General features: G+C 40.4%; 2 protein-coding genes across 4 annotated transcripts in view; one reads left to right on the forward strand and one right to left on the reverse strand.

Moving 5' to 3' along the window:
- The window catches only part of LOC109870364 (histone acetyltransferase KAT7-like), a 29,791-nt gene extending 20,513 nt beyond the window's left edge, over nucleotides 1–9,278 (forward strand). For both annotated transcript variants that reach the window (XM_020460851.2, XM_020460852.2), the window contains exons 11-14: nucleotides 2,759–2,852; nucleotides 4,890–5,036; nucleotides 5,694–5,800; nucleotides 8,079–9,278. In XM_020460851.2, the coding sequence (XP_020316440.1) occupies nucleotides 2,759–2,852; nucleotides 4,890–5,036; nucleotides 5,694–5,800; nucleotides 8,079–8,180 (450 nt within the window). In that variant the 3' untranslated portion in view covers nucleotides 8,181–9,278. The remainder of the gene's footprint in view (nucleotides 1–2,758; nucleotides 2,853–4,889; nucleotides 5,037–5,693; nucleotides 5,801–8,078) is intronic.
- Nucleotides 8,600–16,418, reverse strand: LOC109870366 (protachykinin-like). 2 transcript variants are annotated; one of them, XR_004205456.1, is made up of 6 exons: nucleotides 16,104–16,418; nucleotides 9,898–9,988; nucleotides 9,665–9,700; nucleotides 9,301–9,354; nucleotides 9,056–9,130; nucleotides 8,600–8,870 (listed from the first exon to the last, which is right to left on the reverse strand). XR_004205456.1 is itself a non-coding variant. In XM_020460853.2 (6 exons), exons 1-6 carry the CDS (start codon nucleotides 10,252–10,254, stop codon nucleotides 8,827–8,829), a joined length of 414 nt encoding a protein of 137 aa, XP_020316442.1. In that variant the 5' UTR covers nucleotides 10,255–11,449; the 3' UTR covers nucleotides 8,600–8,826. The 2 variants fall into 2 exon arrangements, 1 of the variants encoding a protein (XP_020316442.1); XM_020460853.2 differs by lacking the exon at nucleotides 16,104–16,418 and adding an exon at nucleotides 10,141–11,449.
- Nucleotides 16,419–18,864: the final 2,446 nt, after the last annotated feature.

Consider the following 18,864-nt stretch of genomic DNA (forward strand, 5'->3'; position numbering starts at 1 on the left):
AGGGTCAAGGGTCAAATTATTGATGAACATGCACCTGTTTAGAAACATACTTTTAGAACTGTTAAGACCCCATGGATCGATGAAGAATTTTAAAACTGTATGGTTGAAAGAGATGGGACAAAAGGAGTGGCTAATTAGTCTGGCTGCACATCTGACTAGCTGACTTATTGCAAATTGAAAAATTATGTGACTTAACTCAACAAAATAAGAAGGAACTATATTATGAAGCCAAGATCAATGCTATAAAGAATGATAGAAAAAAACTTTGCAGTGCTTTAAATTAAATTATGGGCAGAAAGACATTCAACTACATCTTTCATCGAATCAAATGGCTTATTCATCACAAAACTGTTTGATGTTGCCAATTATTGTAATGATGACTTCATTGGCAAAGTGGGCAAACTTCGCCAGGAAATGCCAATAACGAACAGTGAGCCATCGTATTCATGCATAAAAAACAAATAATGAAAGAAAAGCATTGTAAGCTTTAATTTTAAGTTAGTGTGGGAAAATTATTGTTATCGATCAATAATGACAAACCTCCTGGCATTGACAACTTAGATGGAAAGCTACTGAGGGTGGTGGCTGACTATAGCCACTCCTATCTATCATGTCTTTAATATGAGCCTAGAGGAAAGTGTTTGTCCTCAGGCCTGGAGGGAAGCCAAAGGCATTCCGCTACCCAAGAGTGATAAAGCGGCCTTTACTGGTTCTAATAGTAGATCTATTAGCTTGCTACCAGCTCTTAGCAAACTGTTGGGAAAAAATGTGTTTGACCACATACTATGCTATTTCTCTGTAAATAAATTAACAACAGACTTTCAGCATGCTTATAGAGAAGGGCACTCAACATGTACTACACTGACACAAATTACTGATGATTGGTTGAAAGAAATTGATTGTGGGAGCTGTACTGTTAAATTTCAGTGCAGCCTTTGGTCTTATTGACTATAACCTGTGTTGAGAACTTATGGCTATTCAACATCAGCTCTAAATGCACGGTACGGCAAGCTATCTAATAGAACTCAGAGGGTTTTCTTTAATGGAAGCTTCACAAATGTCAAACATGTAAATTGTGGTGTACTGCAGGGCAGCTCTCTAGGCCCTCTACTATTTTCTAGTTTTACCAATGACCTGCCACTGGCATTGAACAAAGCATGTGTGTCCATGTATGCTGATGATTCAACCATATATGCATCAGCAACCACAGCTAATGAAGTCACTGAAACCCTTAGCAAAGAGTTGCAGTCAGTTTTGGAATGGGTGCCCAGTAACATCTCTAAAACTAAGAGCATTGTATTTGGTACAAATTATTCCCTAAGTTCTAGACCTCACCTGAATCCAGTAATTAATGGTGTGGCTGTTGAACAAGTTGAGGAGACTAAATTACTTGGTGTTTCCTTGGATTGTAAAACTGTCATAGTGAAAACATATAGAGTCAATGGTTGTGAAGATGGGGGAGAGGTCTGTCTGTAATAAATAGATGCTCTGCTTTTTTGACACCACACTCCACAAAGCAAGTCCTGCAGGTTCTAGTTTTATTATTATTATTGTCCAGTCATATGGTCAACTGCTGCAAAGAAAGACCTAGTTAAGCTGCAGCTGGACCAGAACAGTGCGGCACGTCTTGCTCTTCATTGTAATCAGAGGGCTGATATGAATACTATGCATGCCAGTCTCTCTTGGCTAAGAGTTGAGGAAAAACTGACTGCATCACTTCTTGTTTTTCTTTTAATAAGAAACATTGTGTTGGAACTTCCAAATTGTTTGCATAGTCAACTTACACACAGCACTGACACACACTTACCCCACCAGACATGCCACCAGGGGTCTTTTCACACTCCCCTGGTCCAGAACAAGTTCATGGAAATGTACAGTATTATACAGAGCCATGAGTGCATGGAACTCCCTTCTGTCACATATAGCGCAAGTGAACAGCAAACCTGGTTTCAAAAAACAAATAAAGCAACACCTCACTGCACAACGCCTCTCCCCCATGTGACTTACTTGTTGTGTGTATGCACTGACATGTGACCTACTGGTTGTGTGTATGTACTGAAATGTGACCTACTTGTTGTGTGTATGCACTGACATGTGACCTACTGGTTGTGTGTATGTACTGACATGTGACCTACTTGTTGTGTGTATGTACTGAAATGTGACCTACTTGTTGTGTGTATGTACTGACATGTGACCTACTTGTTGTGTGTATGTACTGAAATGTGACCTACTTGTTTTGTGTATGTACTGAAATGTGACCTACTTGTTTTGTGTATGTACTGACATGTGACCTACTTGTTGTGTGTATGTACTGAAATGTGACCTACTTGTTTTGTGTATGTACTGAAATGTGACCTACTTGTTGTGTGTCTGTACTGAAATGTGACCTACTTGTTGTGTGTATGTACTGACATGTGACCTACTTGTTGTGTGTATGTACTGAAATGTGACCTACTTGTTGTGTGTATGTACTGAAATGTGACCTACTTGTTGTGTGTCTGTACTGAAATGTGACCTACTTGTTGTGTGTATGTACTGACATGTATGTGGAACTGATAGATACACACACACTACATGGTCATGTTTTTAAATATATGTCAATTGTAAAGTCTTCTGTCTGTAATGTTTTTTTACGTTATGTGTCGGACTCCAGTAAGACTAGTTTTTGCCATTAGCTTTATTGTTTTTTATTACGAAGTCTCTGTCATTACTTTAGTTTTAAAGATGAGACTCATACACATATTCTCTGTTCTTACAGGAAAAGAACTCTTTCCTCAACTACAACGTCTCTTGCATCCTGACCATGCCCCAGTACATGAGACAGGGCTATGGGAAGATGCTGATTGACTTCAGTAAGTCACTATAGGCAATTTGTTTTACCTCTGTTCTCTCTTATTAACTACAGCCTGGTGGAATTTCTAGATTATTTTATTAAGAATGAAAACAAAGGGTATTGGTGATTTAAATACACAGTCAACACTGAAAGGGCTGACACAAAATTCAGCTGCTTCAATATGCCCTGAAAGCAAGTTCTTTGTATTTACATTACGTGGCTATTAGGGCTGGGCAATACGGCCTAAAAGTCAGATATCTATTTTTTTTTTCAATCTTAAGGGTGATTCATGATATAGCTAACAAAAAATATATAATAATAATAATAATCTCAAAATAAGCTTTTTGTACAATTAAAGGTAAAAATACACTGCATTTCAATCAGTCAGCAATAATCTAATGAATTCAGGCCTTGTAAAAATTATACATCCCAATAATAATAATTCCACAACCCATAAGACCCACTAATAATATCGTTATTTTAACAAAATATTTAAACCTGCTTTTTTTGCAATAATTACTTATTTGCTTTCAAGTATGTCTATGAAGATGCTATTTAAAAATATATATATATATTATTTTTTACAAATGTACACCACTACCGTTCAAAGTTTGGGGTCACTTAGAAATGTCCTTGTTTTTGAAATAAAAGCAAGTTTTTTTGTCCATTAAAATGACATCAAATTGATCAGCAATACAGTGTAGACATTGTTAATGTTGTAAATGACTATTGTAGCTGGAAACGGCAGATGTTTTATGGAATATCTACACAGGCGTACAGAGGCCCATTATCAGCAACCATCACTCCTGTGTTCCAATGGCACTTTTGTATTAGGTAATCCAAGTTTATAATTTAAAAGGCTAATTTATCATTAGAAAACCCTTTTGCAATTATGTTAGCACAGCTAAAAACGGTTGTTCTGATTAAAGAAGCAATAAAACTGGCCTTATTTAGACTAGTTGTGTATCTGGAGCATCAGCATTTGTGGGTTCGCTTACAGGCTCAAAATGGCCAATAACAAAGCACTTTCTTCTGAAACTTGACAGAGGAAGATTGGAAAAAAGTGTGATGGACAGACAAATCTAAGTTTCAGGTGTTCAGATCACAAAGAAGAACATTTGTGAGACGCAGAAAAAATTAGTGCTTGATGCCATCTGTCAAGCATGGTGGAGGCAATATGCTAGATTTTAAATATAAACGTTAGCGGGCATTACAGTTCTCATAAACAATCTCTCAAGCATGAGCCCACTGCTAGTGAATAGCCAGCTAATCTTTATATTTAAAGTCTAGCCAACTTGGATCTATTAGCTAGCTAACATGGTAGAACAGTTGAACTGCTATGAACACACCCTGTCCGTCTCCAACTGTTTGAACAGCCTGTCCACTTTGATTGGATGTTGAAACCAAGTGGCCTACCTGGATAAGAAGACGCTTATTTCTCAGAATGAGAACGAGGTGCCAATTCCTTATTTAAATGGGTCTTTTTATGCTCATTTTTAAAACACAGACTAGACAGTTGGCACAAGTATGTGGCAAAAATGGTTCTATCGGACTGTACGTGGTACAGCAAATCTTTAGCAGGGTCTGCTCTCCGTACATTACGGGATTGGAGACAAAAAAAAGTTAGGTTAAGTTCTCCTCTATTACTGTAAATGTGTGCCTCAATGTGTTTCGGGATCCATGTGATCGATTATGTTGGACCCAAACCTCAAATGCAAATAGTGAGTTGAAACTGCTTGTTGTCAGCGAGGAAGAATGTTTCTACTGTGAGTGGCAGCGGCAGGGGCTTGGTGTGTGATTGGCAAGGTGCACAAAGCCCAGAAGGAGCAAAAGAGACCAGACTAAAAAGACAACATGAACAAGTGGACATAAACGCTCATGAAAACGTCTCAAACATTCTTGCGATACAGGCTAAAACATAAATTACATTTCATCAAATTCATTTGGTGTATCGCCCAGCTCTAGTAGCTATTGCAGTAGAGTAAAACTACAGTTCATCTTAGTGTTTATTTGAACTGCTACTGACCACCCTGCCTACCCTATCCCCTTTCTATAGGTTACCTGCTGTCCAAGGTGGAGGAGAAGGTGGGCTCCCCGGAGCGGCCCCTCTCGGACCTGGGCCTCATCAGCTACCGCAGCTACTGGAAGGAGGTGCTGCTGCGCTACATGTACAACTTCCAGGGCAAGGAAATCTCCATCAAAGGTGATAGGCAGGACTTTACATAGAACTGAATTGTTCACACAAAAAAGGTGTGTGCTTAATGCCACACTTTAATGTGTTAAAAGGATTTGGTAAGAATGTACAATTAGTTTAGTGTCAAAATGACGCCGTCAAATGATGTGGCTTGTTCAGGTTACACACACACACACTTTACACACACTCGCACACATATATCATCCAAAGTGTTCCTTTTCAATTGTTACTATGTTACTATATCCTTCTTATATTTCTTCTGTTACAAACATTATAGTTTGGGCCTGTCCAAATAGGGCAATTCTCCCCTCATAACTCATTTGTCTCTAGGCGCATCCATCTGCTCAACATACACTAAGCACTTTAAACCTGGGAAGACTACCCTTGAGTTTGCACAGTTCTTAGCAAGTATTTGCTGTAACTTGTGCGTATTTATCTGTTTTATGTGGTGCTTGTCATCTGTGTCATTTTGTCTGTAAATGTTGCTGATTTAATGTTGTTAATTATGTGGCTTCAGGTTCGCCTAAATTTCATTTGAACACGTTAGCAGATTTTCTACCAAGCATTTGAATGGTTAGGAATAGCATATGAAATGGTACACGCTTGGCAGGATTCTCTTTTTTGAATGAGTGTGTGAAGAGCTGTGTGTTATGTTTGTGTGTTCAGAGATCAGCCAGGAGACAGCCGTGAACCCAGTGGACATTGTCAGCACCCTACAGTCCCTGCAGATGCTCAAGTACTGGAAGGGAAAGCACCTCGTCTTGAAGAGACAGGTACTGTATGTGTCCCCTTCATGAAGAAGATGTGTGTCATGAAAATATCAACATCGGTTAACCCTTTGTACTCAAAATGGGTGACTTGGTCACTGATAAGTGTTTAAATTGGAACGCAGTGGCTGTACAGTAACATACTATAAATTACGTATTGGGTCTCCGCTTTACAACGACGTATAGCTTTAAACTGACAAATGTTTTAAATGGGACATGAAAGTGTATTGAAATGACTATGCACACTTTGAAGAGGTGTGGCCATTTGGAGACACCAGTTAGACCTGTCACTCAAACCCTTGTATTTATTTATTTATTTTTTCAGTTGAGAACAAGTTCTCATTTACAACTGCGACCTGGCAGTTGTAAACTTGTCATGTTGTATCCACCCCAAGTTTTGGCATGAATATTCTTGTTCTTTTGTTTTCTCTTTTCTTGTTCTCTTGTTGCAAAAAGTACAGTAAAGGTAAAATGCACATAAAATCAACAGTGTCATGTTTGAATGTGGTTCTGTCTCAGGTGAACTGTCCTCACCTTTGTTCCCATTCAACAGGCACTAGACTAGACACTTAACCTGGGAAGGAGAAGTCCTGTGGACATTTGAGCTATCCTTGGTTTTGCACTTCGGAAAGTATTCAGACCCCTTGACTTTTTCCACATTTTGTTACGTTACAGCCTTATTCTAAAATGGATTAAATAAAACAATTTTCTTAGCAATCTACACACAATACCTCAACAGGTTTTTAGAAATGTTTGCTAATTTGTTCAAAACAAAAAAAACAGACATAACTTATTTACATAAGTATTGAGACTCAGGTGCTTCCTGTTTCCATTGATCATCCCAGAGATTTTTCTTCAACTTGGAGTCCACCTGTGGTAAATTCAATTGATTGGACATGATTTGGAAAGGCACACACCTGTCTATATAAGGTCTCACAGTTGACAGTGCATGTCAGAGCAAAAACCAAGCCATGCGGTTGAACGAATTGTCCGTAGAGCTCCGAGACTGGATTGTGTCGAGACATAGATTTGGGGAAGGGTATCAAAAAATGTCTGCAACGTTGAAGGTTCCCAAGAACACAGTGGCCTCCATCATTCTTAAATGGAAGAAGTTTGGAACCACCAATAATTGTCCTAGAGCAGGCTGCCCGGCCAAACTGAGCAATCGGGGTAGAAGGGCCTTGGTCAGGGAGGTGACCAAGAACCCAATGATCACTCTGTGGAGATGGAGAACCTTACAGAAGGACAACCATCTGTGTAGCACTCCACCAATCAGGGCTTTATGGTGGAGTGGCCAGACAGAAGCCACTCCTCAGTAAAAAGCACATGACAGCCCGCTTGGAGTTTGCTAAAAGGCACCTAAAGGACTTTTAGACCATGAGAAACAAGATCAAACTCTTTGGCCTGAATGCCAAGCGTCACATCTGGCACCATCCCTACGGTGAAGCAGGATGGTGACAGCATCATGCTGTGGGGATGTTTTTCAGCAGCAGGGACTGGGAGACCTAGTCAGGATAACGGGAAGATGAACAAAGCAAAGTACAGAGAGATCCTTGATGAAAACCTGCTCCAGAGCGCTCAGAACTTCAGACTGGGGTGAAGGTTCACCTTCCAACAGGACAACGACCCTAAGCACACAGCCAAGACAACGCGGGAGTGGCTGAATGTCCTTGAGCGGCCCAGCCAGAGCCTGGACATGAACCCAATCTAACATCTCTGAAGAGACCTGAAAATAGCTGCAGGAACGCTCCCCATCCAACCTGACAGAGCTTGAGAGGATCTGCAGAGAAGAATGGGAGAAACTCTCAAAATCAGGTGTGCCAAGCATGTAGTGTCGTATCCAAGAAGACTCGAGGCTGTAATCGCTGCCAAATTTGCTTCAACAAAGTAAGTAAAGGGTCTGAATACTTATGTAAATGTGATATTTCATTGTTTATTTGATTTTTTAAAAATAAATTAGCAAAACATTTATGAAAACTGTTTTTGGTTTGTCATTATGGGGTATTGTGTGTTGATTGATGAGGGAAGAAAACAATTTGTCAATTTTAGAATAAGGCTGTAATGTAACAAAATGTGGGAAAAGTGAAGGGGTCTGAATACTTTCCGAAGGCACTGTATTTGCTGTAGCTTGTGCGTATATAACCCTATCTGTTTTATGTGGTTGTCATCCATGTTGTCTGGGAATGTGGATGACTTAATGTTGTCTTTGACTCAGTGCTCTTGAATCTGATGCAAATTCCTGTAAAAGGCCAATAAATTCTATGAATTGAACTCCCCCTTACAGGATCTGATCGACGAGTGGAAATCCAAGGAGACCAAAAGAGGCAGCAACAACAAAACCATTGACCCCAGTTCGTTAAAATGGACCCCGCCCAAAGGGACATAGGCTAAAATAAACTCTTCTTTCTTCTACCACTCCTGCCAGGATAGGAGTCCTATCATCTATCAATGCCACAGTGTTCTTTCTTCTATCCCTCTATCCACCCTGTATAGCTGCCCTTTACTAGGTTTTTCTTGTCTGGAGGAACTCTGGAACTCTGTTTTACATTTCGACTCGTATTTATATTTTAGAAATTTGTCGCCATGTCACCATTCAATCAATTCTTGGCTTAAATATTGTTAAACAATGAAAGTTGGAGAATTCTAGTTGATGACTTTTGTTTTAAACGATCCACCTAAATCAAGATAAGCTACGAATGTATTTACATCTTGTCGAAAGCCTTGTACCGAAAGCTCAGACTCTAGTGGATCACATAATGAATGTTTTGCTTCTTTGTCCTCATAAAAAAACACATACTTCTGACCTGCTGCAGCATTCCTGGCCTTTTATTCCATTCAACACAGTGGCAGTTGTTTGCAGAGACAAGTGCTTTTTTGGGGATAGAATACACAATAATCATCGGCATGAACTTGGATACCTTAAAGACATAGCATTTTTTCTTAAAAGTAAGGGATACTGTTGTTTCTTTTTTGTATGCGTTGATATCAACATTGTATAGATCATGTAAACATTCAAATCTGAATCTTTTTTATTAGCTGTAGTCATACAGGAGTTGGTCCCATGCCTCTTGTGAATCTGCCAAGTGAAGAAGTACAAATAGTACAGAATACCAGTTAAAATATTTGGTTTGCATTTAGTCATCATAAATACAGGTTTTACATGTATATTTAACAGTTTCAAATGTTTTACTGTGCAAACTACATTACAATGTTACAAAGTGCTCTCAGGTTTTAACCATAACATCAATGTAGAAGAAATACCTGGTTGTGTGTGTGATCCTTCGGCGATATCGATCGCAGTGCTTGTAGCATCTGGAATGATTCTTGTGAACGATTCTGCAGCAACAAAAAAGCATTTGTTCATGGCGCACGACTGGAATTGTCGGCACCTGTTTCATTGTTTAAACCTTTTGGTGTTACTTCTCTGTGCTGTGTTTTTGTCATTCTTTTTTTGTATTTTTAATAAAATGACCTTGAGATTTTATATGGATTTTAATTATTCTTACCCCCACTTGATGCTCTTCTTCCCATAAGTCCAACAAACATCTCCCCTTTATTTCCTGTTGAAGACAAAATCAGGAAAGATTCACCAGGAGAATGTTCTGACCCACACTCTAAAATCACATACACAACTTGATCTATTTCCCATTCACTGATTGGAGGGAAAACTGTTGGAATGTTACTTTTTTAATTTAAAACCCGTTTTAAATCCATGTAATGCAGAAGAATTGCTCATACTGTTGGTCTGCTGACAGGATTTAGACAGTGAATAATCTAATAGTGTGTGTGAACGGTGGACCACAGAGTTCTGTTTAGGCCACCACTATATTCCAAAAAGAGTTTGTCATTACTCCAGTGTTCTATACTTACGTCTTCTATTCACTCCAATAGGCTGCGGCTGATCATCTGTAATAAAAGGTACCTGTTAAGCACTCAAATGTATTTGAGTTTAAAAAGACAAGCGATTTGCTTTGCTAATTAATTAGATATAATACATACTGAACATAAATACAGTACACACCATAAAATGTGTATTCTAGTCTACCTTAATCCTGTAATAAGATCCCTTTTACAGATTTGCACAGGAAGAACGTTAGTGTTACCTGAGCGTTTGCCCATGAGCCCGTAGAACTGATGGGCTTTAGATCTCTTAATCAGACTAGCCACTTGGCTGGCCAACCTCTTCTCCAGTGGCTCATTGTGGGGAAAAAATTAAAGACAAGATTATTATTTTGTTGTTGATTAATTTGCCTGATTTCTTTTCTCCACAATTGTGACAATTATTGCGATGTGATAACGTGTTTGGTTCAAATCATGAATAGATCAACTATATGAATTTCACTTACCTGCCAGTCTTTGGATACCCAGTGTTCCTTGTCAACACTAAAAGACAATCCCTGACATGTATACACCAGGGAATACAGGGTAACTATTACCAGCTGGAATTTCCAAATATCCATTGAGTGTAATGATACCAGACAAAGCTGTATTCAAATAAGCCTATTTTACTTCAGAAATATATATTTTAATTAAATAATAATCGTTTGCTGTTGAGTGAGCTCAGAAAATATCTATTTGTTCAGCTGGATAGAGGGCTGTGTCTATTCCTTCTCTGACTGATCCTCCACTGACTGAATATAATGTGCATTTTATACTACAGTACCCCATACAGCCTTGTCCCCTCCCCCTCAATGCCATCAAATCCCCAAGCTCATACGATTATTACGCAGTATCTAAGAAATAAGGCAAATTTTTTACGTCATGCAAAGAGTTGCATGAAATAGATTTTTGCAAACATATATGTACATAATTGAGTGTAAAAAAAATGGTGAGGTAAATGCAACAAGCTGTACTCCAGTTTGATCACTTGGGCTGCTGATATGCATAATGCTCAATATCTAATTTACAAAACATGTAATTGTACTACTTATCCATGGTTTTAAAAGTTATACCTGGTGCTCAACTCGTTTTCCTTAGGTTTGATTGTATTGGGAACTGTGTTTAAATTGTGTAATTGATTTGCCTCATATTTCCTATAATGCACTGTCTTGAAAGCACTCTTATCTGATCTGTATGTATGCAATTTACAGTTAAATATTTGCTTTTTTAAAAAATGGATTCTGTTATTTCCATGTTTGTCATAACCGGATCTCAATATTTGCCAGAAAAAAGCAGCCTCATTTGTGACCTTTTGATCTTTCTCTTTGATGCGAGGGGGCATGAAAGCAGGCACCTGACGTATTTGAACAATGACTTGTAAATAATGCCTTCTATTCCGCAGTCAGGGGTTACCTGTTCACCAATTGACTTAGTGAATCATGCCTGTCTGTACAGGAGGACAGCCCAATATAGACCTCATAAGGTCAAAAAACCACATAAAAAACAAACTAAGTGGATTTGCTACATGGCTCGTTCATTTTTGTGTCTGTCTTGAGAAAGCAGTGTGCACCATGGTATACTATCCTGAGTGATAGGGGGGGATACATCTCTGTGAAATTGCCTCATGTTGGCCGAAGTCAGATGAACAAAGCACCAGAAAATCTGACACTCTCATATATGGGTTCTTCAATTATAAGCCACATTTTAGTGACAAGTGATTTTAGTACTTCAGGCTTTTCTTGAGAGATATGGCTATAGCAAGCAGATGGTATTTCCTAACAGCACTGAGTGTAGTGTGATACCCAGCTGAGAGAGATGCTCTCGAACCACAATGTCATGCTGTGCTGCAACAGCTGATTTGGTTTATATATATATATATATATATATATATACACACACACACAAACAGTGGGGAGAACAAGTATTTGATACACTGCTGATTTCGCAGGTTTTCCTACTTACAAAGCATGTAGGGGTCTGTAATTGTTATCATAGGTACACTTCAACTGTGAGAGACGAAATCTAAAAAGAATTCAAATGCAAATTAATTACTTAAAAATCATACAATGTGATTTTCTGGATTTTTGTTTTAGATTCCGTATATATATACAGTGCCTTGCGAAAGTATTCGGCCCCCTTGAACTTTGCGACCTTTAGCCACATTTCAGGCTTCAAACATAAAGATATAAAACTGTATTTTTTTGTGAAGAATCAACAACAAGTGGGACATAATCATGAAGTGGAACGACATTTCTTGGATATTTCAAACTTTTTTAACAAATCAAAAACTGAAAAATTGGGCGTGCAAAATTATTCAGCCCCTTTACTTTCAGTGCAGCAAACTCTCTCCAGAAGTTCAGTGAGGATCTCTGAATGATCCAATGTTGACCTAAATGACTAATGATGATAAATACAATCCACCTGTGTGTAATCAAGTCTCCGTATAAATGCACCTGCACTGTGATAGTCTCAGAGGTCTGTTAAAAGCGCAGAGAGCATCATGAAGAACAAGGAACACATTAATGGTTCATCCTTGGGAGTAATTTCCAAACACCTGAAGGTACCACGTTCATCTGTACAAACAATAGTACACAAGTATAAACACCATGGGACCACGCAGCTGTCATACCACTCAAGAAGGAGACGTGTTCTGTCCCATAGAGATGAACGTACTTTGGTGCGAAAAGTGCAAATCAATCCCAGAACAGCAAAGGACCTTGCGAAGATGCCTGAGGAAACAGGTACAAAAGTATGTATGTCCACAGTAAAACGAGTCCTATATCAACAACCTGAAAAGCCACTCAGCAAGGATGAAGCCACTGCTCCAAAACCGCCAAAAAAACGCCCGACTACGGTTTGCAACTGCACATGTGGACAAAGATCATACTTTTTGGAAGAATGTCCTCTGGTCTGATGAAACTGTTTGGCCCTAATGACCATCGTTATGTTTGAAGGAAAAAGGGTGAGGCTTGCAAATCAAAGAACACCATCCCAACCGTGAAGTACGGGGGTGGCAGCATCATGTTGTGGGGGTGCTTTGCTGCAGGAGGGACTGGTGCACTTCACAAAATAGATGGCTCCATGAGGAAGGAAAATGAAGTGGATATATTGAAGCAACATCTCTAGACAGTCAGGAAGTTAAAGCTTGGTTGCAAATGGGTTATCCAAATGGACAATGACCCCAAGCATACTTCCAAAAGTTGTGGCAAAATGGCTTAAGGACAACAAAGTCAAGGTATTTGAGTGGTCATCACAAAGCCCTGACCTCAAGCCTGTAGAAAATTTGTGGGCAGAACTGAAAAAGCGTGTGTGAGCAAGGAGGCCTACAAGCCTGACTCAGTTACACCAGCTCTGTCAGGAGGAAGGGGACAAAATTGACCAAATTTATTGTGGGAAGCTTGCGGAAGGCTACCGGAAATGTTTGACCCAAGTTAAACAATTTAAAGGCAATGTTACCAAATACTAATTGAGTGTATGTTAACTTCTGACCCACTGGGAATGTGATAAATGAAATAAAAGCTGAAGTAAATCATTCTCTCTACTATTATTCTGACATTTCACATTCTTAAAATAATGTGGTGATCCTAACTGACCTAAAACAGGGAACTTTTACTCGGATTAAATGTCAAGAATTGTGAAAAACAGTAACAGTATATGTAGGTGTTTATTTTTATATATAAGTGACACAAAGTGACTAAATGTTTTGCAAAGGCCATCCATTTATCTCTAGAGGTTAATTATGGTGTAATGGTGCCTTTTATATGATATTTGGTTAGTCCCTATAAAATGGTTGCTTTTTTACTTCAATCATATAACCTTTTATTATGAGCAGTATATTTTTTCCAGCATAATCTGGCCATAAAAAGTATTCAAGGAGCAATTACTTGTCAATTGGGTGTTCTAAGGACATCCTCTTGAAATCTGGGTGACACACACATCAAATGCTTTGAACTCTGCACAGGTGCTCCACAAAGCAAGATAAACATATGGCAATTTGAGCCGAAAGGCAATTACACCAGAACAGCCCTTGTGTCGTATGCCCACAGACTAAAAGACGGCTAACGTTGAGTGGTGAATCAAAAGGAATCAGACGTCCTTCATTTGCATGTGAAATGGCTTCATACAATGGGCTCCTTATGATGACTACACCAATATTTTTTCCATGTTACACAGCATAAACCAGTGGCAGTTGAGCAACCCAAGCCCAAGAGGACAGCCTGCCACTGGGCTTGTTTTTGTCTTGACATGGATCACTGCATCCCTTCTGTCCATGCTTTTGAAGACACTGTATCATTACAATTTTTGAAAGTCAATAAAATGTCAACATGGTAATTGGCCATTTGCTGCGTTGTCTCAGTGTCATAGTATTTGCATGTCATCTCATCAAGCAGTAGGGGGCTGACATTTTCCAACAGGTGCACCACTGTGCAGTACTCTATGAGCATGGCCACAGCATGTCCAGAGTCCAGTCATGTCCCAACAAGAACAGTGTTCAAAATGTCCTGAATACACAACTGTCCAACAGAAATTCAATGGGAGAATGGAATCTCACTCTATTCATAGCTGCAAAACATGTCAATGAATACAGATGGATTCAGGGCTATTGAGGATTACTCCATAGAGAAAGGACCTGATTTCAAGTATAATGTATTTCCTTTGAACCCAGTTACATAGCTGCAATAATGTTATTTTTTGCCTTAGATTACTTTCTTGGTAGTCTGCAACTTGCCCAAAACTAGAAAAAAGCTTTATATGCTTGAAATGTGGGAGTATTCTACAGTACCTGTTTTGATATGCAGGTAGCCTAGTGGTTAGAGCATCGGGCCAGTAACTGAATGGTTGTGAGATCAAATCCCAGAGCTGACAAGGTAAAAATCTGTCGTTCTGCCCCTGAACAAGGCCGTCATTGAAAATAAGAATTTGTTCTTAACTGACTTGCCTAGTTAAATAAAGGTTCAAAAAAGATGAAGTATCTCTGCACTGACCAAGTACAGGAGGAATAGTCTGTGCTCTCATGGAATTAGTTATCTTTCCAATAAGATTGGTTTTGTACCTGATTGGTTGCGTCATTCACGAGACATGCAACATTTATTTTTATCCGGTAATGGCCTCCTGAGTCCTCTGGAGGTAGGCAAACATCAAATTTGAGCCCACTTTGCAGTAATGTGACTTGTGCGTTCCTGACTTCAATTTAACTCTTTGTTTTATTTGAATGATGTGGGGGTTGTACACTCAATGATTACTTTGAGGATTTAATTTGAACCAATCAATGGAATAGTCCCAGAAGGGCACACTCTGCCCACCCTGCACGCTGGTTGCCAAGGTCTGATTGACTAAACCTGTACTTACATCTAGATGACACTAGAAGGCGCACTATACATTCACTAAAGCAGAGGCCTTACAGATGCTGTGTGTTATCAGACGGCCACAGATAGTAAAATATTGCGAGTTTAGTCAGGCCTCCTGTCGTCACCATAACTTTGTCTGATAGAGTTGCTTTAATGTCCCCTAAGGCACACCGCATTTATTCCTCTTTGATTATCTACACATAATTAGTCCATTCATGGAACTAAGTGGGGATGGCTTAGTGGAATACGAGGTGACCAGAGGAGATTTGAACGGTTTCTTTGAGAAATGTGTCAGTATAATATTTGAAAACGGTATGATATACAGTAGCGAGAATATGCAATGCCTGGCCGTCATAACTGCTTTTGTGTAGTTCAAGAGTAGGCTACAACTTTTTATTTATTTTTATGTTAGGTTGTTAACAGGTACAAATCTAAACATTATTCAACTAGCAAACACACTTGTATGTTTCGTTTTAAAATGCCACACAGGATTAAAACCTGTCTAATTGGCTGTTGTGGAAGGTAGCCTTCTGTTCAGAAGGCCTGATATTATTCAAGAGGTCTTGGATAAAGTTCCTGTTCTAGTAGCGCTAAATTAGTAGCGAGCTGTAGACAGAAGCTCTGATGGATTTCCAGTCTGACTCAAAACTAAGAGGATCCTAAACCAATACATATTTGTATACCAGACTGCATTGGGACTGTAAATTGGCCCTAAGCAAAGATATATGATTAGTTTATTCCCCCTAAATCGTAACCTTAACAGTTAGAGCTGAGAATGGCAAACTGATCTTGGATCACAAAAGCACCAGTTGAATCTGCACTATAGATATACACTCTGTATACAAAACATTAAGAACACCTGTTCGTTCTTTCCATAGACTGACCAATTGAATCCAGGTGAAAGCTATGATCCTTTATTGATGCCTCTTGTTCAACTCAATACTTGTTCTTAATGTTTTGTACACTCAGTGTATATTACTCCATACCACCTTTATTGCACAACATTTTGACCCGAAGCCTATCTTAGTCATCACGACAAACTGTTGATCTGATTGATACAATAACGTCCCACTGCCTTTCACCTTTTGATTCTGTCAGGTCTTCTAGGAGTAGTGGGTTTGGAGTCAGGCGCAGAGAGCAGAGGGTAAAGGACAATCTTATTTATTCCGGTACAAAACGGTCACGCCAAAAACACTAGGCGCATAAAACTGACCGGCCCAAAAACAGGACCCAAACAGTCCGGAGAAAATAAAATACAAACGCACATCCACAAACTAACAGAGGAACAAGCCTGCGGGCATAACCGGATTAAATAGCCCTAACCAAAACCCAAACAAGAAACCGGTGTAACCAATAAGACAAAACTAACAGAAAAGGAAAAGGGGATCGGTGGCAGCAAGTAGACCGGTGACGACACCAGCTGAGCACCGCCTTAACAGGAAGAGGAGCCACCATCGCTGTGGGAATCGTGACAGATTCTTTATGCAGAAAGGTTGTCACTGTTATTTTTGGTGGTAATCAATGTATATGTATGTGAATGGTGTAAATAGACAGTATGGACAGTATATGAATAGAAAAGGTGTGTACAGCAGTAGTTGTATGAGATAAGCCTTGACTAGAATACAGTATATGCATGTAAAGTGGGTAAAACAGTATGTAAACATTATTATAGTGTACAGAAGTCTCTACGGTGCAGGGTAGAGTACCTGGTGGTAGCCAGTTAGTAACAGTCTCGAAGGTGCAGGATAGAGTACCTTGTGGTAGCCGGTTAGTATCAGTCTCTAAGGTGCAGGGTAGAGTACCTGGTGGTAGCCGGATAGTAACAGTCTCTAAGGTGCAGGGTAGAGTACCTGGTGGTAGCCGGTTAGTAACAGTCTCTAAGGTGCAGGGTAGAGTATTGGTGGTAGCCGGTTAGTAACAGTCTCTAAGGTGCAGGGTAGAGTACCTGGTGGTAGCCGGTTAGTAACAGTCTCCAAGGTGCAGGGTAGAGTACTGGTGGTAGCCGGTTAGTAACAGTCTCTAAGGTGCATGGTAGAGTACCGGGTGGTAACCGGTTAGTAACAGTCTATAAGGTGCAGGGTATAGTACTGGTGGTAGCCGGTTAGTAACAGTCTCTAAGGTGCAGGGTAGAGTACCTGGTGGTAGCTGGTTAGTAAACAGTCTCTAAGGTGCAGGGTAGAGTACCTGGTGGTAGCCGGTTAGTAACAGTCTCTAAGGGGCAGGGTAACCTGGTGGTAACCGGTTAGTAAAAGTCTCCAAGATGCAGGGTACAGTACCTGGTGGTAGCTGGTTAGTAACAGTCTCTAAGGTGTAGGTTAGAGTACCTGGTGGTAGCTGGTTAGTAACAGTCTATAAGGTGCAGGGCAGAGTACCTGGTGGTAGCTGGTTAGTAACAATCTCTAAGGTGCAGGGTAGAGTACCTGGTGGTAACCGGTTAGTAACAGTCTCTAAGGTGCAGGATAGAGTACCTGGTGGTAGCCGGTTAGTAACAGTCTCTACGGTGCAGGGTAACCTGGTGGTAGCCGGTTAGTAACAGTCTCTAAGGTGCAGGGTAGAGTAGCTGGTGGTAGCCGGTTAGTAACAGTCTCTAAGGTGCAGGTTAGAGTACTTGGTGGTAGCCAGTTAACAACAGTCTCTAATGTGCAGAGTAGAGTACCTGGTGGTAGCCGGTCAGTAAAAAGTCTCAAAGGTGCAGGGTAGAGTACCTCGTGGTAGCCGGTTAGTATCAGTCTCTAAGGTGCAGGGTAGAGTACCTGGTCGTAGCCGGATAGTAACAGTCTCTAAGGTGCAGGGTAGAGTACCTGGTGGTAGCCGGTTAGTAACAGTCTCTAAGGTGCAGGGTAGAGTATTGGTGGTAGCCGGTTAGTAACAGTCTCTAAGGTGCAGGGTAGAGTACCTGGTGGTAGCCGGTTAGTAACAGTCTCCAAGGTGCAGGGTAGAGTACTGGTGGTAGCCGGTTAGTAACAGTCTCTAAGGTGCATGGTAGAGTACCGGGTGGTAACCGGTTAGTAACAGTCTATAAGGTGCAGGGTATAGTACTGGTGGTAGCCGGTTAGTAACAGTCTCTAAGGTGCAGGGTAGAGTACCTGGTGGTAGCTGGTTAGTAAACAGTCTCTAAGGTGCAGGGTAGAGTACCTGGTGGTAGCCGGTTAGTAACAGTATCTAAGGGGCAGGGTAACCTGGTGGTAACCGGTTAGTAAAAGTCTCCAAGGTGCAGGGTACAGTACCTGGTGGTAGCTGGTTAGTAACAGTCTCTAAGGTGTAGGTTAGAGTACCTGGTGGTAGCTGGTTAGTAACAGTCTATAAGGTGCAGGGCAGAGTACCTGGTGGTAGCTGGTTAGTAACAATCTCTAAGGTGCAGGGTGGAGTACCTGGTGGTAACCGGTTAGTAACAGTCTCCAAGGTGCAGGGTAGAGTACTGGTGGTAGCCGGTTAGTAACAGTCTCTAAGCTGCATGGTAGAGTACCGGGTGGTAACCGGTTAGTAACAGTCTATAAGGTGCAGGGTATAGTACTGGTGGTAGCCGGTTAGTAACAGTCTCTAAGGTGCAGGGTAGAGTACCCGGTGGTAGCTGGTTAGTAAACAGTCTCTAAGGTGCAGGGTAGAGTACCTGGTGGTAGCCGGTTAGTAACAGTCTCTAAGGGGCAGGGTAACCTGGTGGTAACCGGTTAGTAAAAGTCTCCAAGGTGCAGGGTACAGTACCTGGTGGTAGCTGGTTAGTAACAGTCTCTAAGGTGTAGGTTAGAGTACCTGGTGGTAGCTGGTTAGTAACAGTCTATAAGGTGCAGGGCAGAGTACCTGGTGGTAGCTGGTTAGTAACAATCTCTAAGGTGCAGGGTAGAG

This window comes from Oncorhynchus kisutch, linkage group LG25 (genome assembly GCF_002021735.2).
Source record: "Oncorhynchus kisutch isolate 150728-3 linkage group LG25, Okis_V2, whole genome shotgun sequence".
NCBI classification, from domain to species: domain Eukaryota; kingdom Metazoa; phylum Chordata; class Actinopteri; order Salmoniformes; family Salmonidae; genus Oncorhynchus; species Oncorhynchus kisutch.